The sequence below is a fragment of the Bacillus rossius genome, chromosome 2 (assembly GCF_032445375.1).
Source record: "Bacillus rossius redtenbacheri isolate Brsri chromosome 2, Brsri_v3, whole genome shotgun sequence".
Lineage (NCBI taxonomy): Eukaryota > Metazoa > Arthropoda > Insecta > Phasmatodea > Bacillidae > Bacillus > Bacillus rossius.
Genome location: NC_086331.1, coordinates 104,665,224 through 104,692,503, shown reverse-complemented (window position 1 = coordinate 104,692,503; position 27,280 = coordinate 104,665,224). Strand labels below are relative to the sequence as shown.

The window sequence follows — 27,280 nt, the reverse complement described above, 5'->3', positions numbered from 1 at the left end:
TTTCGGTTTCCCATGTTTCCCCTAAATCACGAAAGGCAAGTGCAAATGTCTTCGAGAGGCTAGATCTGACTCCTCCCCAAGTTCACCTGAAAGATTCACAGCATTTGTTCGTCTCGTATGGCGTCTTTATTGACGAGTTAAAAAAATAAGCCATTGTTACTTATCTGTTAATATAACTTCACTCACTTCTAGTGAAAGAATACTTCCTATTGCACCTCGTACATCCTCGGCAGCGTGATGTTGGCCAACCAATTGTGGTATTGCGAGCTTTGGAAAGTGAGGGAAATGATTCTTTCCATCATCACTCACTCCCAGGAAGTGAATATTTCCTGTCACACCTTGTACATCCTCGGAGGTGTGATGTTGACCGACCAGCCCTGTGGTATTGCAAGCTGTGGAAGTGAGGGGAAGTTATATAACGACCTTCAATTTCGGGAAGTGAATACTTCCTGTCGTACCTCGCACATCGTCCAGGGTGTAATGTTGGCTCACCAATTTTACGGTATTTCGTGATGCGCGAAGTGAGGGTTATATCTCTAATTTCACTTTCATGAAGTTATTGTCATGCCTGGAAAACATTCGGTAACGACACGGCTCAGCATACATTGACAATAATCGTTAGTTGCTTCATTTCGACGTAGTATCTTTCCAAGCCATTGAAGAGCAAACTGGTGCATTTATAAGCTTTACTGCCACTTGGTAATATTTAAACGTTTTCCACTTATAAGAGTAAAAAACATTAACTTCACATATAAAAATATTGGAAGGTTATTGAGTGCATAGGTAAATTAACATGTTTCACGTCACATGGTTAGGAGCAGAAGCTGGAAGCGACGGAATATTCGAGATTATAGGGGCCAAGAAGCACTTGGGTTGTCACACTGTAGGTACGCGTATAAACTTGAGTCAGTGTTGATGTCAAAGCCCCCAAGACCCACTCCACGTGAGCGTTACGCGTCAGCGATCACGATGGTAAAGTAAGGCTCCCACGCACACTTTGCGTAAGTTGATCAACGGAAGAGAGTTCTAATAATAATTTCTTTGAGGGGAGTATTGAAGATTTCCTGGATTGTAGCAAACTATAGAGGAAAAGGGATACAACTAAAAATACGCCAGTTTTTATACCCGAAAAGTGCCGTTACACAAGAACACTACAAACAGTTATTTTGACATGAATATTGTTGCTAAGCTGTACAAGCATCTCCGGCCTAGCAACTAGGGTAGTTACTGACGATGACCTCTGAGTTTCCTTGCTCATGCCACAATTGTCACTTGTTCAGCCCATACGCTGTCATTACTCATTTTGGCAGCGCCCAATTGGCAGAACAGATCAGAGCCCACTTCGAGTTTGGAGACCTCGTCGTCTTAAGGCACGTACCCACACACCTTTATCAATTTTTTTTCATTTTCTTCTTATTAGTTTTATTTATTAAAATGCAATTTCATAAATTTCAACACGATACATCCCTTGAGTTTGTAGTTCTGTCACTGATATTTTCAACATATAATCACTAGGTGTAATACACTCGCTGTGATAAGATGAGCAGCCTTTTGTAATAATAATCTCTTGTGCGGTTTTTTGCACCCATTATACTACACTTTGTGAATAAATGTTGAAAATATTAGTGACAGAACAAACAAACTCAAAAGAGACATCGTGTTAAGATTCAGAATTAGCCTGTTAATAATAGTAAATACAAGAACAAGGAAAAATCAACATGGCGGGTGAGACCGAGTCTTAAGCATATGTGCATAAACGTGCGACAATAAATCTTACATTTAAAAGTCGCCATTTGGCTGGGAAGCCTTTTTCACGTGATCTACCTTGCTTCGCTGTGATATTATCCTAATATATTGTTTACCATGCAACTAAACAACTTAATTATGCCACATTTAGTTCGATTTAGTTTCCTGTCTGTGTTTAAAATAATTTCGGTTTAGCTCCACTAATTGTTGGTAATACTTTATCCGTAATATAATTACCTATTTTAGACCTTAAACTGACCACATAACTTAGCTAGTGCCTAGCGTGACTTAGTTAGGGATAGACATATTTTTGGGTGTAAATTACTTTAATTTACGAAGCCAGAAGGGCATACTGAATCCTTATATAGATTCGTAAATTTGTCTACTACTGTTTATCATGTTATCTATTTTTAATAAAACATTTAAAATACATCTTCAAAACAATTTATGCGCCCGCAGACATTATGTTGTTGGATGTCAAGAATGGCCCCGATTTATATTTGATCCGTTGCTTGTTAACAAAGCTGAACTAAAAATGGTAAGCCAATGGAATAATTAAAAATCTAAAAGGTTATCTGCTGTTTAAGACTTTATGACATTTGATACTAATTAGGTAAGAAAAAATAAACAATTCTTAAACAACCAGAACTTAAATCATCAATTTCAATTTTTATAAAACGGTTAGACTCGCGAGCATACATAAGTAAAATCTTGGTATTGAAGAGTTTTACTACAAAATAAGGCAAAGTTTCAGTTTTTGCCAGATTTAATTGTTAAAAGCTTAAGTATCACTACTTCTGCGTTGAGAATGGTCTGTATAAGTTTGTCCCCGACATTTTGGCATGACTTGTTGCCATATTCAAGGGCTGTTGTTAAACGTTAACAAGCGCCGTTAACAATGTTAACAACCACCCTTGAAGATGACTGCAAAATGGCATGCCGAAAAATCGGACAGAATAAATTTTTCACAGACGTGGCTTCAACCCATTATCCGAAACGTATTCAAAGACTCTTGCTACAAAAGCATGCAAAATATTGTTCCCTAATGTATTAGCATATGGAAATTTCTATACGTCTGAAAAAAAATCTGTTTTTAAGGTCTGCTAATAAAAAAGCTTCACACGACCGTCTAGAAAAAAAATATATGCATAAGAACTACGTCTAATCAAAGATACTGTCAAACGTAAAAAAATGTAAAAATTGCAAAAAATATTGCGAAACAATTTTGCTTGTTTTCAAATTAATTATGAAACAATACCTTGTAATTTTATGAAAGTGTTTTATCCAACATGGTGATATAACGCAGGCCACCAGTATGGAAAAGAAAATTTAGAATAAATTGTTTGTATGATGTAGGGTCAGTGAGATTTTTATTAAAGTTTAATTATTATAATGAAATTGAAGCGTTGGAAAATGTTGAATCAAACTATGCATACAATCGTTAAATATTTACTTCTTCATTATTCAAAGAAATTGTTTAAAGAGAAAGCTAGTTTTACTTCGTTCTATTACACGCTGTGCCAGAGGTCCATAAGGTTATGCCCGGTTTGTTGGAAATCACAATTAAACATATAACTTTATAAAATATTTTCTCAAATTAACTTTGAAAACTTGGCCTATTCTATTGAAATCTTTAGGTGATCATGTAAGAAGATCTGAAATTTTTTAATTCGTATAATGAATGTGAAAAGAAATCGTCTTGTTGTAAGCAAACTCTATGTTTTGATTTGAAGTGTTTTAATATTTTTTTTCGAAATAATAAATAAAATATGGGATTTATCGAATTCACTCGTATGGAAATTGTGGTTTTCTAGATCACGAAAAGCATCTCAAGATCGACCAAGTCGGAGGCGAATTCATTTGCTCAGAGTGGGTAACGATTTCAAAGCGGACGAGTGTCGTTCATCAAAACGTTATTTCTTTTGGAACAAGTGTGCCCGTGGTCGCTGCGAACAGACAGCGATGCTCGCCCCGCCTCGAAGGGTGGCCGACGACTCTAAAGCTCGCTCCAACTCGGTGTTCTCGGTGGCGCCGAGGGAAAGGCGCTACGGCACCACCAGAAAGTTCGGCCTGCGGCCACACTGCCACCAGCACCGACAGTCGCTGTCGCACAAGATATTCCTGCACGCTGTCTCCAAGGTACCTCCACGACTGGTGTGCGTAGCCGGGGAAGCCTAAGGTTCACACCCCCATCCCGAGGCCCGAACAGTTCCGAAGTTCACCGAAGATCGCCGCTCGCTCGCGCATCTTCAGTAGCACCAACTTTAGAATAAAAACGTGCGGGAAAATGTCTTGGTCGTCTTTCATAGACTTAAGTGATGGAGAAATTAGAGAATTGCCATGTTTCATAAAATATACTTTAAAAAAGTGTGGACGGTTTGTTAGCTTAGGTTAGTTTTCTATACAAATACTGTGATACCTTGTGAATGATTGGTTAGTTTTGGTTGGCTTCATTACAAATACTAAAACATAATAAAGTTACACTAAGTTAGCCACATTTAAAAATTAGTTACTTTTTAACCAAAAATTAAAAATTATTTTGTAGTATTTTAAATGTAGCTAACCTAATCAACCATCCACTCTTTTAAAATTGTTTGAAATGTTGCTAATCTAACCTAACTGGCCATTTTCAACGATATCACAAATTTGTTATATTTACACCTAAATTGGAAAACAACCAACATTTTGGAACTTTTATTCTTAATTTTCAGAAAAGTAGCTTCCTTCATAACTACCAATGATTTATCAAATCAACACGAAACTTCTAGCCAAATAGAGCACATATGCTATAAATGGAATTTAAAATACAAATCCTCGACGAGTTAATTTTAGGTAAACAGAGATAGAGAGAAAAAAAAAGAACCCAAGCAGAACGAACATGCACGAACGCGACCTTGGAATGGACTGGTGTGGATCTTAGGTTTCCCGTGTGGCCGTGGCTGCAGCTAGCCGCTTAGTGTGCGCCCTGCCGCGTCGCTTAGTGTGCGCCCTGCCGCGCGGCAGACCGCCCTCAGCTTGCTCGCCCTGGCTGTCCACTTTGACTGCATCTTCCTCACAAAGCATGCTGATTACTGACATACATACTCAAGATCAGTAACTAAAGTAGAACAAAAATTTTGCCTTCGCATCAATAAAATGTGACACGAAATTTTCTACGATTCCAAGCGGCTGTAACATCCAATTGTATTCTTAAATCTCAAACAAAATTTTGTAGTTTGAATAATACAGGACGATTTCTTTTCAAAATGGTTGAATTCATGTTTTTAAAGTTTATAACTGTTGTTCGATTTTTCCGTTACAAGATCTGGCACATGTTATTACTAAGTACCGACCTCTTATTTCTTATTATTTTCTACAACCCTCCTTGTACATAGAAAATTATAAAATTTTATCATAGGAAATGAGATGTTATGAAAATTAACGAAACTATGGTTATCCTGGGGAAACTTTATTGTCCGATGCCATTTCGCAATTTGTCAATTGTCCTATCTTTACAATCCTACTAAATTTCTGTATCTCATTTGTATTGCTTATGCTTCTAGTTTATAGCACTCTTTTTATGAGATATAGATTGTTTTGGTTTGATGGTTTAATATAACGTTATTTATTTAAAATAATACAAAACATAAGCATATTATTAACTGGAGTTGCAAATTCCCACTTAGTTGCAAACGTAAAGTAACATACTATCTAATCGTAATTAATTAACCACGTTAATAAAAGGTCTAAATGCCTGTTGTATTATAAGATTCTTCATGTGAATCCTTTATTTCTCTTATTACCTTTACTCTACCAGCCTGTTATTTTCGATTTCCTCCCACAACTTCCATAAATATCAACGATGAAACACATTTGTCCACCATCATTAACACCCTACACCACCTAACACCAATCATAACTGTCACCACTTCCATCACTACCCACCAAAAACAACACCATATAACCACCACCCATTACCAACTCTCCACATCACCACCCACTGACACATTACCCATTACCTCCACAACCACCCATCACCACAGAAAAATAACAACTACTCATAACTAAAAACTCTCCACGAAACGTTTGGCTTAAATAAACTGCATTAATCCGGAGACAAGATTTTTAGACTATCAACAACAAATCATAAATCAAATTAAAGGTAAACTAACTTTTCTTACAAATGTTCAAAATGTGCACCTTTAGATATATGGCACACATCCAATCTAAAGTCCAATTCATCCCACTCTTTGGTTAACAAATCAAGAATAATGGAAGCAATAGCCTCTTCAATTTTGTGTCTCAACTCTGGCAAATGATTAGGTATCTGCGGAACGTAGACACGATCTTTTATAAAGCACAAAATAAAAATATCGCATGACGTTATGTCAGGTGAACGTGGAGGCCAGCGAAAAAGAAATCTGTAGTCTCGACCATTAAAACCAATCCAACGGTCAGGAACATTCATCCACTTCGTTCAAAAAGATTGCAATGGGGAGGGGCTCCATTATGTTGCCAAATGAAGTTTACAGGTTCAGCCTCTACTAATTTGGGAAAGAGCCATTCTTTCAACATATCCAGATAAGCCACTCCTGTTATGGTAGCTTCAGCGAAACAAAATGGAACGTACACTTGACGTCGGGACACAGTGCAGAAAACCTTTAATTTGGGGAATCTCCTCGATGTTCTACAAGTTCATTAGGATGTTCTGACCCCCAGATACGAACATTATGGGTATTAACCTTTCCAGTTAGATGAAAAGTTGACTCATCGCTGAACACCACACGATCAAGAAAGTCCTCTTCCCGCTTCAATACTTGAAGTGCAAAGTTACAAAATACACCATAGTCATCTGGCTTTAAAGCAAGTAGCAACTGTAACTGGAATGTACGCATGTGTAAACGTGTTCATAAAAAACCTTCCACACGGTTGTCTTTGGCAACTGAAATTCAAGACTTGCTTTCCAAACAGATTTATTAGGACTACGCAGGTAAGACGTTCTGATACGGTCGACAACCTGTACAGATACTTTTGGTCGTCCCGGGCTTTTCCCTTTACAAACACATCCGGTCGTTTCAGAGTTTCCTATACCATCCTATACCAACTTTAAACGAAATGCACGTTGAACTGAGATTACAGATTCACTCTTAGAAAATTTCGGAACACAAAACTCCTACAGTGAACTTCTTATTGGCTAACTCTAAAAGTCTCGTCCCCTGCGTCGTGCGTCCTTTTTGCCACTGGATTAGTCCCCTGAAGCCCGCCAAATTCAAATTTGCGCTAAAGTTCGCGCCTGTAACTTTGCAGGGTTTCGCTTCCGGATGTATGTCCCTTAACGAAAAAATGCATGTTTTTACATTCCTTGATACTCATTTAAATAATGCCTCACAATTTACGAATACTCTGTATTTGTTTAAGACCAATTCTGACTGTAATCATTGTAATTAAATTTCTATTTTCTTTAAATAAAGCCAAGGAGGTATGAATTTCTTAGCACAAAGTAACTCACATACTTTACATGCATTATTATGTGATAAACTCTAGAATATGTGCTACATTCCAAAAATATTAATTATCCTTTACCAGCTGTTTGTAAAACTTTATAAATATATATTTTTTGCACTAGTTCTGTAAGTCCTCCTGCTCACCTTGGTAATGTAGAAATCAGCTTTGGGATTGCAGGTCCGAGTATCAATAGAACATAGGTGTTTTCAGAATTAAATAGTTTGTTAGTGTGCCGGAAATTAGGAATTTCGGCAGGTTTTTTTTTTGTTATTCTAATTTTAAATTATTTTTGGAAATTTTATTTTTCTTTATAATTTGGTTACAAAGGGGTGATTTACTCTTTGATAGGCTGGTGTACTCTACGTAGTTAAACTCAGTGCCGGTAGCCTGAAGCACCTTTTTCTCAGGGACCTATCTGATCTTTTGCAAATCTAAGACATCGTTGGCAGCCCGTTTGACATTTCTCCTGCTTTCAGTCACGTTCTCGGCCCGTAACATTATTTCCCTGCGTGACTAAAACTGCATACAAGAGCTCTGGACTAGTTGTTACCATTTCTCAGAGACGAGCTTACCATAGCCTTTCCCGCCACGCATACGTCTTAGGTTCACTCCTCGAAAGTCACAGCTAGAAGGCTCGTTCCCAGCCTGGTTGCGTTGTCTGCCCCCCCTTACTACACTTACACCCCTCCTTGATTCTAAGAATTTAGCCCAGGATCATTGTCCTGCGGTGAATCCCGCCAAGTGTTGGCCGATTTCAAGGTAGACTTGACATAAGAAAAAATATGCGCCAGGATGGACCACCCAAGACATCTAGCGGCGGACATAATAACTTCTTCTCTTGTCGCCAGCTCGTGGAGCTGACCCCCGCGACACCTGTTGGCGAGCTTTCTAACCCCCCCTTCTTTCTCTTTAGGCCGCCAGAGTACAGCACTGGGTGGCCATAAGGCCCTATGCTTCCTCCTCGCGGCCTGTAGAAGTCGATTGTATGTTGCTTTCTGTGCCTGCCGGTAGAGACCGCAGCAGTCGCTCTTCTGCGCAAACAACTGAAGTCGTGGCTACGACCACTTCGGTCACCTTCGGATGTTTTCGGCCCAGAGCCTAAGCTTCCCCCTCTTTTTCCCTACGGCCGACCGCCCTTTTTAATTAGGATCTTTGTCCGCCATCGCGGCACTTAGTACTCTGACTTCGGCTAAGAGGCTTTTCGCGGCAACGGCCAACTCGTGGGAATAAGGAATGTAGTCAGCTGTGTTAAGAGATGTGATCCCAGCTTAAAATTTCAGTAGTAGCCAGTCAGTAGTAGTGATTATAAAACAAGTCATGTGTTAGTTTGAATTTTATTAATTATTTTATTTTACTTATTGATGATTTCTGCCGCGTCATCCGCGCAACTCTCGGTCTGCGCCTTTCTGATGTCGGCGCGAGGCATCTCCTGAGCCCTGGAGCTACACCCTGTTTGGTGAGTTACTTCAGTTATTTTTTTTCTCCCCGAATTCCCGTTTGTTTACCTTTTCGCGTCTACTGTGTTTGACTGTCTGGAAGCAGGTCTAATTCCTTTGGAATTTGGCTTGTGTTTCAGACAGGGTCCAACATTTGGGCGCCGAAATTGCACCCATCATGTTGTCCAGGACCTCCAGCTTCATTTCTCTCTAAGAAGAGCTTCCTGCCGGCCAGAGGTCCAACTTGAAACCCCGGGTCATATTTAACAGATAACTTCCCCCTACCGGCAACGAAACAAATTATTTAAACGAAGACCAGCGAACAGTGCCATAGCGAACTTATCAAATATAAATATGTGAAATTTTAATAGTAATGAGTGAACGAACCTAACCTGCTATAAAATGTCACTTTTTTATTGTTAAATGTATAGTTTAACATGTTTTAATAATTTCGGGCCGGCCCTCCTTTTTGTTACTTGCTAATATCTTTTATTGTGAAATCAAAACAAAGCCTATTTAAATAAACCAGGGAAACCTATAGACCAAGCTTTTTATGTAGTGTTTATTTATTTATCATATACCTTAATCCATTTAAACGATGCACTAGCTCCCAAGTTGCCTGTGTGCAGGGAGTATAAAATAGTCTTGTTCACCACCTCGTGCCCCCTCAGGTAATGCTTGTATTTTTCTCTATAATTTAGCTCAGCTGTTTCCTAGGCTTTTTATTAAATTAAAATAATATAATTTTGGGGCACGAGGGGCGTATCAATTGGTAGCAGAGTATGGTTTGGTCTATAGGCATACCTAAGTCGAGTAGGTATACCTAAAATAAAATATAAAAAAAATATAAGAAAAATTAATTACTTTTTGTATTTTAATTTTGTATTATTAATTTTGTGAACTGATCGCTGGTACACCCTGTAGTAATATTGCGCTTAAAATTTTAAAATGATAATGATCTTTAATGTCCTGATGGGACGGTGTTTGAGCGCAGCGCTAGAGACCGCCCGCGACGTCCCTGTGGCGCCGCGCGTATCAGACGTGTCACAAACAAGGTCACAGACACCCCTCCCCCCTTTCACCCCGCCCGATGGTCGCTGCACCGTCGCAACAGATGTCCGCTGTTATCATATCATGCGTGCGTGACCGCACGAGGCAAGGCTGCCAACACCCCCACAAAAAAAAAGTTTACTATAATGTCCTTTCGGACCGCGTCGTGTTTTGTTTTTATTTGTCTCTCGGCGCCTGCGCGCGCCACCATGTCATCTCTTCACCTCATGACAAGGCCGCTAACCGCGCGGAACCCCCTCTCCTCTCCTCCCACGTGCCACGTATTTTGTATACAAACTGCTCATGCTTTGGATGTCCTAATAATAATTTTTATGTCAAGACACGCACTATAAATAATCTATACTACTTTAAATCTAGCAGCAAAGTATTTTCTTAATCTAGGGGAACTTAAAATATAACATAATAATATTATATATAACTTATAATAATATCAACAATAAAAATAATATGATAATATAAAATATTTTGTTTAAGCTAATGTTCAGAAACTGGCATTGTTTCTATTTTCTAAGCATCTTAAAATTAAAGATTAATTTTTTTAATAATACATAAAATAAATCAAAAAAGGGTCCATTCATTAAGTAATATAAAATAAGAATATGCTCTTTAGTAATATACACAAGTACTATAATCCTATTGTGTCGTTCACAAGCAACGTGAATATACTTCGACATATCATTTCATTGTGTTACCATATACATCCATGTGCCTAGCTTTTATTTAAATGATTTTCGTGATCACCCTACGAGAGGTGCAGTCACTTTCTTTTTACCGTCAACTAAAGGTTTACTAAATAATATTGTCAGTCGTCGTTGTGTGTCGGTCGAATTTTCCCCACACGTTTTTTTATGCTAGCACTGCGATGATGAATTTTTTTGTTAAGATAGAGTATTTCTTATTTACGTCGATGTATAGGTAAACAACTAAGAGATAAAGTTTAAGCTATCAAAGTAAGTGAATAATAAATTTTGTAATTTCAAATTTTATTGTAAACCATTTATTACTTAATTTTTTTAACATATAAGTCTTTTTTATCGTCAGCTTATGTACAGCTACGTACAGAAAACTGAGCACTGCAGCTCGTACATCTATATTTACAAAAAAAAATTAAGTTAACATTTTTTTTATTGCACTCTCTCCAAAGTTAACTTATTTTGCATCATTATGATGATATGATTTTGCATTGTTTTGCAATTGTGACTTCCAAGGTGGCATCAAGGTTTTATTTTTGTGTGTTCCTAAAAGTCGAGCAAGGTCAAGCTAGCCACCGAGCAGCACGGAAGTAAGGGTCCTCTGCGTCAGACGAGCCACGACCCGGTCCTCTAGGTGAAACATCCTATGACCACCGAGTGTCACTGGGTTAGATCCCCAGCACTCACCCTTTGAACGACCTATGTTAAAACCCCCTCTCAGGCAGTGTGAACATTCATGCCTGCCATGGAAGATCCGACGGCGAAATTAAAATTAATTATAAATAATTTTTTTTTAGGACTATATCATCAGGTGCTAAAGTTTTATATACATATTTTTTTATTAATTAAATTTTGAGTGCACATGAAAACTTTTTAAAGTTCAAATTATTTTTTTTACATTACCCATCATTCATCCGAAATTCGTTGATCTTTCGGGTTTCGAACCCGATCTAACTCGGGGTGGAATTCCCTCGTAGGTATCATTGCTTCAGCCTGCTGGTCTGATCAACTGTCAGAGCTTGAACATATTGAGCCGATGTGAGTTAATAAATGTAGGTATCCGGGACCGAGGTGTACTTCGCTTTTTAAGCAAGTATTAAATTCTTCCATTTCGTTTGATCCATCGTCGGATTGTGCAGAGCTATGACTCAATGCCTTCGACTTCTTATGGACAGAGAAACATATACAGGGGTTATATTCCCAATTTATTTTGTAAGTTACAGAGCTATCACGCTCATATACAGGGCTACCATACCCATTTACAGGGGTTAGAATCCCCATTCGTCACTGAGTGCTCAAGGACGCATATCCCTTGTTTCGGCCTCAGTGCTTTTCGGCCTCCATCATAGCGCCCATTTTGTGATCCTACACAATATCCAATATCTGAGATCAACGGGATGAATTTAATTTTATTAATATAGCAACGACATAAATAGTTGTAAGCATACAGGTACTTTAAATTTAAACTTAGAATTTAATTTTTTTTATTATTAAATGATTTTAACAGATTTATTTGAAATAATTAAAACATAGTTTTAAATGGACCCATTTAATTATAAACGTTGTTTTAAACATATAAGGTGTTATAGTTAAAGGTCATGGAATTACTTCTGCGTTTATTGTAAGTAGTAGGATACAGGCGAACCTGGTAACTCACCTCACTAACGAGTATAAGTTTGTATTTTTTTTCCTATGCTCTGCCATAGCGAACTTATCAAATATAAATATGTGAAATTTTAATAGTAATGAGTGAACGAACCTAACCCGCTATAAAATGTCATTTTTTTATTGTTAAATGTATAGTATAACATGTTTTAATAATTTCGGGCCGGCCCTCCTTTTTGTTACTTGCTAATATCTTTTATTGTGAAATCAAAACAAAGCCAAAACAAAACCTATTTAAATAAACCAGGGAAACCTATATACCAAGCTTTTTATGCAGTGTTTATTTATTTATCATATACCTTAATCCATTTAAACGATCCACTAGCTCCCAAGTTGCCTGTGTGCAGGGAGTATAAAATTGTCTTGTTCACCACCTCGTGCCCCCTCAGGTAATGCTTGTATTTTTCTCTATAATTTAGCTCAGCGGTTTCCTAGGCTTTTTATTAAATTAAAATAATATAATTTTAGGGCACAAGGGGCGTATAATTAGCTGTCGTCCTCTTAGCTGCCAGGGCAAATAAAAATCCAAAATAAATTTAAAACGCGTAAAAGATTTATCAGGAAGACAGTTAACATTAAATTACAGATTTTAGGGTTTGATGAGAATTATTATTATTACTATACACCTATCAAGACAGAAAAAATCCTAATTTATTCCTCCCACCAGCTGCAAGAAAGCCATCGCCTCTTATCTTATATGCTATATCAGATGGCATGACTTTTTTTTTTGCAGGAGGTCGCCATATTTAGTTCTGGTTTTAATACATTCACTTTGTCTCTTGCGCATAAGGTCAATGTTCCAATACATGTAAGTGTTTTATGAACCTTATAGAACTAAAGAATTTTATTTTTTTTACTGGTGTCATACGATTTTGAATAATCTGATTATATATAGATATCTTTCCCAACAAATAATATAAACCCTGACCGCCTATAAATTCAAATCAAGCAAAGGTTTGCCTCGGATGGGGCTTACGTCTACTAGAAGTCGGGTGAAAGTAATATAATTTAAATTTTATGCTATTCACACTTATAACCTGCTTTTATGATGCCAATGAGGTTGTTCTATATTTACCGTTGGACTATTTGAAAATAGCATCTCATAGGATGTCAGACATTTTTGTTTCCTTCCGAATAGTTGCAAGAATCCTTATAAAAGCAACGAAGCTGCATTTCGTGAAAGGACGAGTCACTCGTGTCCTTTAATACATTCTTGTGGCCTTCGAGGGGCTTGTGGCGCTATACTCTAGTCGAAATGTAACTATAGTCATTTTCTTAGCCAGCCAACTGCTATCTACACTCTTTTATGTTCATTTATTCCTGTAAAACGATTACCGTGGACGAGTTGAAATAAAAAATTGCCAGAAAATAGACTGTGAAAATTGAGTAAACGCAAACGAACTACTGCCGAAAGGTAAAGCTTTGGAGGTAGACCAGATTTTTTGACGTGACAACGTATAATAAATCGATGAACGCCGGCTGCACGCACGAAAAAGTGTCCCGGTACGCACATTGTCCCGTTACGCTCATTGTACGCTTGCGCCGCATCTATCTCTCTTCCACTCGATTGGAACAACCATCGTTTTGACTTTTTCGAGGCACATTAAACTTGAAACACTCCCATTCGTTTCCTACTTTTCCAATCATCGTCCTATCCTTAACAGAATAACACAGATTGGAAGAAGTTAAATAGCAAACATGTATAAAAGTTATAGTTAAAATAATCTGTTCGTTAAAGTAATAAACATATTTGAATTAATGAGTGCAAATAAAAGTAAATTTATCAATTAAATTGTATATTTCATTTCACTCCTTCTTTGTATCCATACAAAATAGTGATAATTCAGTTAAAATGATTAAATTTTATTCATAAAAGAATGCAATCATTTCATCAATGTTTTGTTATGACGTTGTCACGTTAAACTATCGTCCGTAAACCGACTTTACAGACAACCAATTTTTTTTTTTTTTTTTTTTTTTTTATTTAGCATTGGAAGAAGACGGGTATCCTTTCACGGCTAGTTTATCACTTAATGCAACCTTGAAATTAAAGGATCCTTTGGTTAAGTTTTACTAAGACTGAATCGGTGTAGGATACATTCTTATTGTTGGAAAATAAATCATTAGATAATATTATGATCGAATGGACGGATCATCATTATTGTAAAATCATTCAAAAGGTATGGTAACTCTCACTGTAAAAATCTCTACCCGCATAATTTACATAGATTAACGTAAAAGTAAAACGCACGCGTTAATTACTCATTAGGTTGTTGTTTTAATTTTAATACCTTAAGAAATTTTTACAATACAAATACAAATATTGTTATCAATAAATTAAAATGTAGGCATTGTCAACGTGTTTGCATGTTAAATGTGGATTGGAAGTAAATAGGCGTGGTGAAGTGTCACTTATGACAAATTTAATTCGACAACATATTTGTACTGGTGAATCGACTGAATTAATTTTCAATCTCTACGCGACAGATAATAAGTAAAAGAAAATATAAGTCAACTATTATAACCTCTCCTGCAGTATTTATGCAAATCGAAACCTTATCTTATTCAGTCACATTAAAAATAGAAACAGCCGGTATTGCTGTGTTACTGGGCAATGTATTTGAAACTGCAATCATCAATCGTCATATTGCCTGAGTCTCTTGCTTGGTGTTGAAGTTAGAAAACATATTATATTTAATGTTTTCACACCTCTGAGTTCAAACTACCAAGGCATTTGGTTTAAATGTTGCCTCCTTTCCTGCGCCCCAAAACTCTTATATTCCAACAAAGATGACCAGGTCATACAATAATTCATATATGTGTGTATACATATACGTATACGCACTATTGCTAATTGCTTTGCAAGGTTCCTACATACAACCAGCGACTGGTACAGAGGTTCGCCTCGTATGGGGCTCTCATCTTCTGGAGGTCCGGTGAAAGTAGTATAAATTAAATTTTATGTTATTCACACTTAGTTAAGTTTTATTAAGACGGAATCGGTGGAGGATACATTCTTATTATTCGAAAATAAATCATTAAATAATATTATGATCGAATGGATGGATCATCATTATTGTAAAATCATTCAAAAGGTTATGGTAACTGTCACTGTAAAAATCTCTACCCGCATAATTTACATAGATTAACGTAAAAGTAAATCGCACGCGTTAATTACTCATTAGGTTGTTGTTTTAATTTTAATACCTTAAGAAATTTTTACAACATAAATTACTGTATTTCACCGTTGGACTGTAACTCGATTTCAGTTTTACTAACATAAGCCACTCCTGTAAAATTTGCTTATAACGTTACACCGAGAATATCTTAGGCTGTACATGATGTTTGACTTGAAGTTGTACAGTAGAACCCCTCATATCCGACCTTCCCACAACCGACTCCTCAGGATATCCGACCTAGTCTCCGTGGTTGGCGAGCCTGTTCAGACTTGAAAAAGTGACGCATCTACAATATGTCTTCGTGTCGCAAACTGTTCAGTTCAGCCGTGATTGTTGGTGCAGAATGTGCTCCTACTATAATCTTGTACTGTTCTGTGTTTTTTTTTAACGTAACGTAATGTATTGTGGGTAGAAAAATTGGAGGGACACTTCTGCAAAATCAAGATTTGGCAAAACTGAAACAAAAATACATTACTGAATTCTTTAAATTAGGTATGCTTACATTGTATTTATCGTCTCATTTATAATTTAACAAAAGTAAATGTTTGAAATGTATACAGCAACATTTTTACAAATAAAGTTGTATTACTGTACATACTGTATAGCTGGGAAAGGCGTTTTTTTTGCTCCTACGGATATCCGACCTTTTGGCCGTTCCGACCATGGCCCGGTCCCGTCATGGTCGGATATGTGAGGTTCTACTGTAGTTATTCTACATCGCGGCACTTACGTATTGAAACGACTGATGTTTTAGGTTGGCATTTTCCCCTGGTGCCCGCTTCCCCCACCCCCTTTCCGTTGGGTCTGGATTCGCCACTGCACACATCGCGAAAATGCTAAGTCCACTTTTTTTTTGGCCTTGCGTGCTGGTGGCTATATTAAAACTCAGTTATTCTGAATCATTGTTAGTACATTTTATTGTTATGTCTGACATATGGTGCCATTGCATTGTGATGTCACAACCGTCATTAAAAACCTTGGCCTTGACACCGAAAGATATAATGGATGACCTTGACCTCCGATGAACCTTTGACCTTGATCTGGCTGCTTTTTGGCCGCAATATTAGATTATTGAAAATTCCGCCATCTTGGACTATAGAAAATTCCAATATCTTGGATTTCATCATCTTCAATTAAACCATCTTAAAATCACCAAATATGCCTAGTTTTCCCCAAAGGGGGTCGGTTTTCCCCCACCAGTCAAAAGTAAGCCATCGCCACTACCTTGTATGCTATATTGGATGCCATAGGATTTTTTTAGGCATGAGGTCGCCATATTTTTTTGGTGTTTATTCCTAAAGTTTGCTAGTGTCACTTTTCCTTGTGCAAATAAGATGTTCCATTACCTACAAGGGTTTTATGAGCCTTATAGACAAAGTATAGTTTTTACAAACTATAGCATAAATGAGGTGATTCGAACGATGAAAGGACGTACCTCAGTCATAGAAAAGTAATGCCTTTACCCACACCGCAATCGAGATGTATACGAGACTAAGAAATAAATAAGATACATATAAAAATATTACTTAGGTGGACTTAACCTTTTCAAAGTCGGGTGTATGGGTATAAACGCCTGTTTAAATATGCCATATTTCAATTTCAGTGCCTGCTCATAGGGATGATAGTGTCGTGTATTGCACACGCCTTCTGCAAGAGCGTTCCAGGTGCCAAATTATTTGCCACAATGGATCATCTTTTAGCCTGCTAGAGTGTGCTAATGTCGATTGCCATCTTGCTTCATTTGTTATGCGATAAAGCACATTAGTACCAATCTGATTGCCATCTGGTTTGGCATACTGAAATCGTTTTGAAAATATTTTAATTTCAACTGAAAATCCAGAAAAATTCTACAAATTATTAGAACATTGCATGTTAGTATTTTTATTGAATTTATGTATTGTAGTCCTTGTTTGGATATTTAGTTAGTGCTTAAATTAAATATTCTCATTTAAAAGAATAATTAAATTGCGTTTAATTCAATGTCATCTCATGTTATGAAAATTGATTCGTACCATGAAAAACTGTGGTGCTGAGCTTAACTCTGCGCGAGTTCTATGCTAAGCATAAAGAACATCGAGTATTGTTGTACAGTACGCAGATGCATTTTTCGAAAGTTAAACTCTGTGTTAAATATATTAGCTGTAAATTACTCTGAATTAAAATCTGTATTATAAATAAACCCTACCTATTTGATTGGTGTGTGTTTTGTGTGTTGTTCTGAAATACAATAGCAGAAGCACAATGGTCGTTTTTTTTTAATTTATTACAATTTATATTACACAAATTTACAAAAAAGGGAAATGAATCAACTAGAAAACCCGGATTCTGTGGTCGCTTCTTAAGGGCCCGACTTCTACCCCTGATTCTCTCCAATTGGCTGTAAACAAAAATACGTGGTTAAGAAACTAATACCAATGATGATCCTGATTTATGAGAAAGAAAAAAAAACACTTGACCCTGTTTTTCACTCTGTACAAATTGAAAAGATTAATAACTCTAAAAGACGACACTATCCATAGTTACTAAGCAGCACTGGTACTAAAATATATAACTAAATCTTTCCTCAAAACTAAAGCTACACTATACACATAAAGTTTTATCTGGCTCAGTTGAGAAACAGTCTCCAGTTACGATGCATGTTACTGTTAAAATCAAAGACCAAGCAGCGAGTTCTGTAACTGCCGCCGATGCGGTTCTTTCACTGATGGAGCTACTCGCCTGTCTCACGCAGTCTCTCCAGCGTGGACGAACACCGCGCCTCGCTGACTCGTCGGTCGCTCGGCCATCTCTACGGCACGGAGCTCAGGGAGCGGCGCAGCCTGGTCGGTCGTCGGGACGATTCCTCTATGGCTTCCTCTGCTTCCAGGCTGCGGCCTGATAGTACTCGCCCAGCGAGTGGGCAGCCGTGATTACTGGTTTCCTACCAGCAACCCCCACTTGTAGATATGATTCTTTTTTGGCATCGTCCCAACGCAGTGGGCCGGGGCACCTCTACTCGCCCAGCGAGTGATGACTCGCAGGACGAGGACTCCCAACCTGGACCCTCACGATGTTGTGTTGCTTGACTCGCCCAGCGAGCAGTTGCTTGTTGGTGGATGACTCCAACCCGTGTAAATGGTCATGTCAACCAGCGCCTTATCACCCTCTTCAGTGGCAACTTGTGGCTTTGTTATTCGTCGATGGATGTGTTCTGGTAACCCTTGGTGGACTGAGTGTCTAGCCCTGCTCGGGGACATTATATACTCGATGGCAGCGATGGTCGCTAAGACCGAGAACTTTCTAATAGAGCTCAAAAAAACTATTGGAATCACTGATCCTGCGCCCATTCATGTGCGTCACACAACTTGCCGGACGTTACACTGACTTAAAAGTCTGGAAACTCACTGTTGACGCGGACGGAGACATAACGGGTGCACGTGCTGTTACATGGTCGCCGAAGATTCTGAGCTTTAGGGACTGTTTTGCCTATAGGTACAAAACACACCGAAAAATTACCTATCGCATTTGTAAAGCATACCATGTATGACTGTAGAATATATATCATGGTTCGAAAGCTCTTGTCCTATATGATTTTAATATTCCTTTTAGTAATCATTAAACATTTGTGGTTATGTTCGTACAGTAGACCTGGTAGTTCAGAAACTTCCAGCTTTTATGATTGTGAATGGTTTTACTTAGGTATAAGGGCACAGCAACGTGGAAATGAATGCCTTGTTCGGAGATACTGGGCACAAATTATTGTGATTGTCTCTGCTGTGTATGGATCTATAGGATGCCTAGTTATACCATCAATACTTAGTCGGGTAGTTGCAATGTAGAATCCTTTTTCATAGCGAGGATGCTCGTATTAATTCTAGTGGAAGGAAGCAATAACAATTTTCATTGTTGATATCGCCCACAGTTGAACCCAAAATCTCGGTTTTTTAATAGTAGGAAACAATTTTCATCACATGTGATGATATTTAACTAAATGAATTTTAATCAATATTTTAATAATTAAAATTGCATTTGTTAACTAAATGAGATCAAATCAAGGACCAAAATATATCAAAACAATATTTTTAAAATGTAATTTATTTAAATATTTTTGTATTGTTTCCCGATTTTTGGTGAAATTTGAATATGTTAAATATGACAGTCAATCTAGCCGATAAGATGGCATTCAAAGTGATGGTTGATGATTTGGAAATGGCTACTAGTGGGCTATATTGGTTAACAAGTGAAACAAGAGAGTGATGGACATTAACACACACTAGCAGACGAAAAGATAATTTTACACAGCAACCGATATGGCACAAGGCACACTCTAGAAGGCACCATGTGCTATAATACATAATACTAGAATCCCTAGTAGCTGGTATTGAAATCAAACGATGGCGGCTTACATCAGGTGCTGATATCTATCCTCCCTACTTTTAAAATTAAAAGTCCCCTTATGCGTTGTTTTTTTGTATAGGCTACCTTATTTAATTTTTATTCTCGTGTGTGTCTCCATGGACGTGTGGTTCAAAGCGTCACTTATCCATGTCTTAGGTTCAACCAGTTATGGTTAAAATCACTTCGCTTCTGAAAACAAATATATACTAATTACAAAACACTTGTTGGTAATGGGATGTCAACCTGATGTACACGAGGCACAGCGACACTATAAAAATCTCAGAGCCAACACCATAAATTAAAATGGTGACCTCCTGCAAGCAGAACATTATGGCTTCCAATTAATGAGTGAAGATTGTGGTTGTGACTTACTGTTGGCTGGTAGGGGAAATAATAAGCAACTTTGGGTAATCTAAGTAAATTTGTAAAATCGTAACCATTTTTTGGGGTATCCAAACTGTTGGAATCAAAGATGAATGAAGGATGGCTGTTTTCAATATGGCTGGCTTTAATGGAATCTCAGACGGTGGCCAAAATGGCAGCATGGTATAATGTTAAAGGTCACTGGAGGTCATCCATTATGTCAACTGATGCTGTCAAGGATTTCAGACGACAAGGTCATCCAATATGGTGGCCATTACATCACAACCCAGATGGAAATTTTGATGTCATCCATAATGGCGGACAATCCGACAATCCACAATCCTCGCCTCGGCACCAGATTTTAGTCCTACCAATATACATATACTCGTACAACTATTATTATTTTTAAATTTCAAGTTATTTCCGAAAATGTGTGTGTTAGTATGAGAATATCTAATTGAGTTAAATGTTACTGTCCATTGCATTTTACAAGGCTCAATAAAACTAAGATTCTCCTAGAGTTACATAAATGCATAGTTAATTATTATTGGTATTGGGCCAACAGAGGTCACATATCATACCTGTTCATTTGCTTATAATTGGCCGAAACATGTAAATCAAATCTGGGTTAAATTTTATCATATTCATGTATTTTTTATAACTTGGCACATCATTGCTATCACGGGTACAATAATTAATAATTTAAATACACCCATATGATAAAAAGCCCAGAATTTCCAAAGCATTAGGCTTACATTAGCCATACTTGACACTGAGGGACAATATTGAACAGGTGTCATTGCAGGACCAGGAAGAGTATGTAGTAACAACGATATTAAAGGCAAAATGTAATCAAAGGTATTGAAAAGGATTGGACAAGTTATGGTTGGTTTAGAAGTTAGTGGAAGGCCAAAAATTAGTGCCAAGAAAGGGATTCCTGTTTTCGAAACGAAAAACGAATTTTTTTTTAAAGATACAATTTGATTTCTTTCTTAAAGCATATTAAAAAACTACACCCTGTAACAACATTAATAAATTATTTTTCAGTTGGTGTTAAAAAATTAAAAATTAATTGCAAAATTAAGTTTATCTAGTTAATGAAGCATTATAAAAAATTTACAAGATCTCAGAGAGGTCAACTCTCTAATGATCAGATGAAGTGAGACTTACGCTAAAGGCTCATCTTCACTCTAAAAGTTGGGTTATCACATCTTCACATCCTTGCCGAATGTGATGATGTATAGGTTCTTCTTGTAGTTGGGTAAGACTCCCACCGACTGTAAGGATGTGCAGGTCTTCCTTGTAGTCGAGCTGAAAACCCACCGAATATACAGATGTGCAGGTCTTTATTGTAGTTGGACTGCACACTAAAAACTGTAAATATTTGCAGCTCTTACTCGAAGTCTGGCTGGAATTCCACCGACTGTGAGTTTGTAAATGTGTTTCTTGTAGTCAGGCAGAAATCCTACCGATTGTGGAGAGGTGCAGGACATCATTGTAGACGGAATGACACCACCGACTGTAAGATTGTGCAGGTCTTTCTTGCAGTCGAGCTGATTGACTGTGATGATATGCTGGCCTTCCTTGTAGTCGGGCTGGACTTCTACCAACTCTGAGGATGTACAGGTCTTCCTTGTAGTCGGGCAGGACTCCCATTGACTCTGAGGATGTGCAGGTCTTCCTTGTAGTCGGGCTCGATTCCCACTGAATGTGAGGATGTGCAGGTCTTCGCTGAGCCGGACTGGACTTCCACCAACTATGAGGATGTGCAGATTGGACTTGCAGTGGGACAGGATTCCACAGACTGTGAAGCTGTGTAGGCCTTATTTTTAGTCGAGCTGGCCTTCCACCAACTGTGAGGCTGTAAAGATTTACTTTGAAGTCGGGCTGGACTTCCACTGACTGTGAGGACTGTGGTAGTTGGAGTGGTCGACATGCGAGTGGACAAATGCGAGCTGCCTTAAGCATCCCGCTGTGTTGTTGCAGGTGCTGTCACTGGGAGCAGACGTTTTGCCGGAGTACAAGCTACAGAGCCCGCGTATCCACAAATGGACCATCCTGCACTACAGCCCATTCAAAGCAGTGTGGGACTGGATCATACTGCTCCTGGTCATCTACACTGCCATATTCACCCCGTACGTCGCGGCCTTCCTGCTCAACGAACCCAACGCCACCAAGAGGAGCAAAAAGTATGGAGATGATCCCATCGTGATAATAGACTTGATAGGTACGTATGCCATCTTCACTTGGGACATTTAGTGTTTCGCTGTCTGTTACAAAGTCTCAAAATTAATTTTTTTAAACATACTGGTACAAATTATTAATGGTATCGGGTTTTCTTACTTTAACACGAACTCTTAAGAATATTTGAACCCAGATCTTCTGCTCCTCACTGCCGCCTGAATTTCTTATTACAATAATTATAATTGTAATAATGGTTATAAGTATCATAATAGGTATTGGTAGCAATTCTCTTTCTTCTGTTAACTTTATTCGTAATGTGACTGTAGATTTCTGGGTATCCATGTTAGCCGTTAATTTTAATGTTAGTAATATTTTTTGGTATTTGTAAAATGCAAGCCTGTTTCGGACTCTGTTTAGCCTGCAATATAGAACTATTAATAAATGTATACCATATACCAAACCTTACAAAACTTTCTTCTCTTTTCCATGCACATGATCGCCCTCTTACCAACAGACCAAATCACTCATAAGTTGAAATATGACGTAGTTTATACGAAAATACAGTTTTCTGGTACTACTCATTCATGCATATGAAGGGCATTATTCGTTGAAAATACCATATACTAACTGAAACTTCTAAAACTGTGGTGTTGGGTAAACACCCGAAAGTTTCACTTGTATGATTTTTGCAGATAATTATTATTTATGGTTGTGCATTTTCTTCAAACTTATTCAATTTTTTGTTGTCTGCTATCATCTAAAGAAATCATTTGTCTTGAATGAGCTGCGTGTTATTCAACAGTACACTCTGTTGGTTAGTTATGGGTTTAAATTACCCAAAGGCGTGTAAAAAAAACTGTGGCACAATTACAGCGTCATTAAAAAAATGTGTTAAGAGTTTAACTTGTCTTCGAATGAATCCATGAAAGCGATGCTTGTGGTTGTCCAAAATTCCTCAAGTTTTGCGCCATGACATCAGCGTTGGAACATTTTCTAACAGCAAAATGTCGTGTGGCAGAATTCACGCATGTTCTTTCAAACTTCTGGCGGCAACAAATATATTTGTTATATTGATACAAATGTTATTATTGTGACACATTTAACAAACGAAAGAGTATTACAGTACATGATCACTTCAGTAACCTTGAATTTCCAAGAGAACCAAGTGTATAAACTTTGCCTGAGTATGAAAACTTGTAAAAATATTTAACAATTTTTTTAAAGTGATTGGCTAGTTTTTGTTACAAATTTTCGCTAGAACATATTACATTTTTAGGAATGTGGCCATATCTAGCCAAAATGAAATAAAAGTATAGTATTTTTGGTTTTTAATTTCGTATAACATCGTAATTGAAACACATTCAGGACAATCGTGCACTGGCCTTATTGCCCAGTTTAAATATGACCCTTATGATTATAATCAGACAGTATAATAAAAGAATTAAAAACTCAAACATGTTAGACACAAGCATAAAAAATAATTTTGTTAAATGTTTCTTTTGTTCTTGAGCATATACTTTTGGTTAAAACATCTATTGTTCGTCTTGGTTTCATTTTTTGGCACACCACAGCATTTGTCCGTAGTGATTAGGGGGAAGAATGGGAAACCAAATTCAGGATGTCTGTACTGGGATTGGAAGCCGTGTCCAAACGAATACAAGTAATTTTCTGTGGTTGTTGAGGTCGCACGCATGGTTGGCCGAGTCATCCCACAGTTCGCAAACACATCATGCCACGGGTGGCCGTAGTGGTTAAGTGGTTCGCCAACCTTGTCAGTGCAGCTGGAGGCACACCGACCTTTGGTACGACGGGTCCGGGTTCGAGTCCCGGATATGGCGTGGGTAGTAATTGGCATTGGTCTTTAGTACATACATAGACAGTGAAATGTCATATTTAAAATTGTATATCAACATTTCAATAATAAGTCATTATAGGAGGATAGTTGGCTCATTATCAATAAAAAATAACCAATGAGCCATAAAGTAATAAAAAGGAACAGTGGTAGATCACTTCATAGCCGGCGGTGTAACACAATGTATTCGCAAGTGGGGAAACATGGCGGACGTTTCTCGGGGCATTCCCGTTTCCCTCCAGCATTTCATTACGTCCGTGCACCATTATTAATCTCTTCAATCCTAACAGTGACAAACGAACCCAATCTCTACGAGACGTTAATAACACGTTCATCATTACCAACTAGTACAATGCCATGATCGGACCAGGTGGGGTAGCGTTAAGACACAGAATCTGCGCTTCAGAGGGCCCGCGTGTAAATATCCATCTGGCTATTCCTGATTTTTGTTTTCCATAGTTTCCCGAAATTACTCCTGGAAAATGCTAGGGTAGTTCCTAACTGTAGGCCAAGGGCGATTTTTGTCCCAATACCCCGGCTACTATGTGTAATAGTGTGTTACCGTCTCTAATGACCTCGCTGTCAATGATAAATTATGCCCTAGTTAATATTTATTATAATCTTAATTATATTCATTTTAGTAATTGTCATATTCATCATCTTGACAATCATCTTTACCATCATTCTCATCTTCATTATCATTATCTTCAACTTCATCTTCATCCACATCTCCATGATTTTAATTTTTATCATCACATCGATCTCCACCTTCATTATCTGAATCTTCATCTTTATCTTCATATTCTTAATCTTTATCATCTTCATCGTCGTTACCATTTTATATTAATCATCTTCATCCTATTAATTATCTTCATATTCATCTTTATAATCTTAATCTTCATCACATTCATCTCCATCTCCATCTCCATCGTCAACTGGTACGCAAGCGCTGGTAGTAATACAGTTCCCGTTCGCTGTCCGCCTCAGTGGACGTGACCTTCATCGTGGACATCCTTATCAACTTCAGGACGACGTATGTGAACAACAATGACGAGGTGGTGTCGCATCCCGGCCGCATCGCCGTGCACTACCTCAGGGGGTGGTTCCTCATCGACCTGGTGGCCGCCATCCCCTTCGACCTGCTGCTGTTCGGGTCGGACACTGACGAGGTGAGCACACGTGCTTCTCACGCCAGTTCAAACGGGCCATCGTGTTGGGTTCCTTTTCCCTTCATGTTTACCGGTGAACATTATATATAGCCTGTATCTATTTTTTTATTTTTTTGGGCCTAACATCTCGTCTCAGTGAGGTCAATCATTACAGACGAATGTACTTGGGGGAAAGAATTGGTTTAAGGAAACCGTGGAAAACTTCACCAGGAAGCTACATCAGGGATTTCGAACCCGAATCCTCTGCAATACGCCTCGTTTTTGGTTTTTTTTTTTTACAGGGTTTTCGTTGCACGATCATGGACAAGGGCCCGCCTGTTCATGGATGTATTTGTGAAAGTAAGGCGGGATGTAAAATTTGGCATTCGCTGGTCTTCTAACGCAAGACTTTGGACTAGCGCACAGTTTTCTCGTCGTGCATAGGGCAACTGTGAGATCTGAGCTGTGACCATAACAACACATGGCAAATAAATTAATATAAAAAAGTATTGTAAGTCCCTTGTTTTGTGCCTAAAATTGATTCTGAAAACTATTTTTACTGTTCTAAAAATTCAGTGTGTGAAACACGGAAACAGCTGTATGGTAGTCTGAGCACAGTTGTGACAATTTTGGTTTGTTCGCCAATAATTCTGTTAATTTATCAGTTAGCTGGGAAAAAAGTAACACGAATTGTATTTTGTTTATTTGTCTACATAAAAATACTAATATATTGTCCTTAAATACGCTGTATTAGTCATAGGATTAAATTAAAAAAAGGAAAGTGTAACAACTGACCACACCCCAAGGACGGTTGTGACAGTGGTTGGGGTCGGTAGTAACAGGCATAAACATACAGGAAAATGGTTTATAGTTACTGTTATTGTTATAAATATGTACCATAACAAATCATAAACTTATTCTAAATAATGTTAACATTTATATAGCACGTGAACTAAAAACCTGACATCACTTTTGTTCTTATAATTAATAAGGCACTGTAACAACTAATATTATAACAGTCTTCTTAGAATCAGTCAGAACGTTAACTAAACTTAAATTTACTGTAGGTGACTGTAAAAAGTTCTACTATAATTTTAATAATAATAGTTTAAAATAACAATAAAATAAAATAATAAAAGTTTCTAAACTGAGATCTAGTCAGATTCATCATCACAGTTGCGACAAATGTAATGGTGACTATTACCTGCGCACTCTACGTGGGACCAGAGTACACTTGTTCCTTGGCACTTGATGCATTTTTCGCCAGCCCTACTTTCAGAATATGCGCCTACACAAACTAGACAGAAATAGTCTTCTTCATCGGATGACGATTGTGAAGTCTTTCTTTTCTTGGCATTGGTTTTTCCTTTTCCTTTCCCTTTATTATTTCGTTTTAGTTCAGTTAGAGTTTTCTTTACCTGCTTAGCCGTCAAACGTTTTTCTTTTTCTTCATGTTCTGGGCATCTAAAAGAAAGAAAAAACGAATAAATATATGTCACAACCGTACCCATAAATTTTGTCACAACCATACCCAACGCACAATTTCGAAAACAAAAAATCACCATGAATCAACCAAACAATCTACATAAAAAGTAATCACTCGTAGTTAACTACTAATGTTCAACTTATAACAAGAAAAAATACGAGGTAATCTATATGTATATAAAGAAACAGTAATTTTTAAAAGAAATCAAACAAAGAAACTTACTTTTGACTGTTGAAAAGCAATGTAGGCTCCTGCTTAGGTTAATGTCGCGCGCTTACGAAATCCAAGGGAACGTGTTCAGACTTACACGCCACGCCTCTCTTCCCTTATACTCTTCGCCATATTCCGTATAGTTTCGCGGTTATAACGACTGTCACTACCGTACCCTGCCACAACCGTACCTAGTGTACCCTACTCCTCCGCCCTCAGAGTATTCTGAAATGCTTTTTGTAAACAGGAAACACTCGGATATCTCGAGCAGTTTTCAAATCGCGTGGTTTCTTCTGAAGCTCTGAACGCCGTATGTGTGCCCGGGTATGCGGGGTTTTGAGGTTAAGGGACTTCCAAGATTATGGCCGCCTCCTAACCACGTAGTTA

General features: G+C 37.8%; 1 protein-coding gene across 3 annotated transcripts in view; it reads left to right on the top strand.

Moving 5' to 3' along the window:
- The window catches only part of LOC134529546 (potassium voltage-gated channel unc-103), a 408,698-nt gene that overhangs the window by 246,541 nt on the left and 134,877 nt on the right, over positions 1-27,280 (top strand). For all 3 annotated transcript variants that reach the window (XM_063363748.1, XM_063363750.1, XM_063363749.1), the window contains 2 exons: positions 22,000-22,240; positions 25,037-25,218. In XM_063363748.1, coding sequence (XP_063219818.1) covers positions 22,000-22,240; positions 25,037-25,218 — 423 coding nt within the window. The remainder of the gene's footprint in view (positions 1-21,999; positions 22,241-25,036; positions 25,219-27,280) is intronic.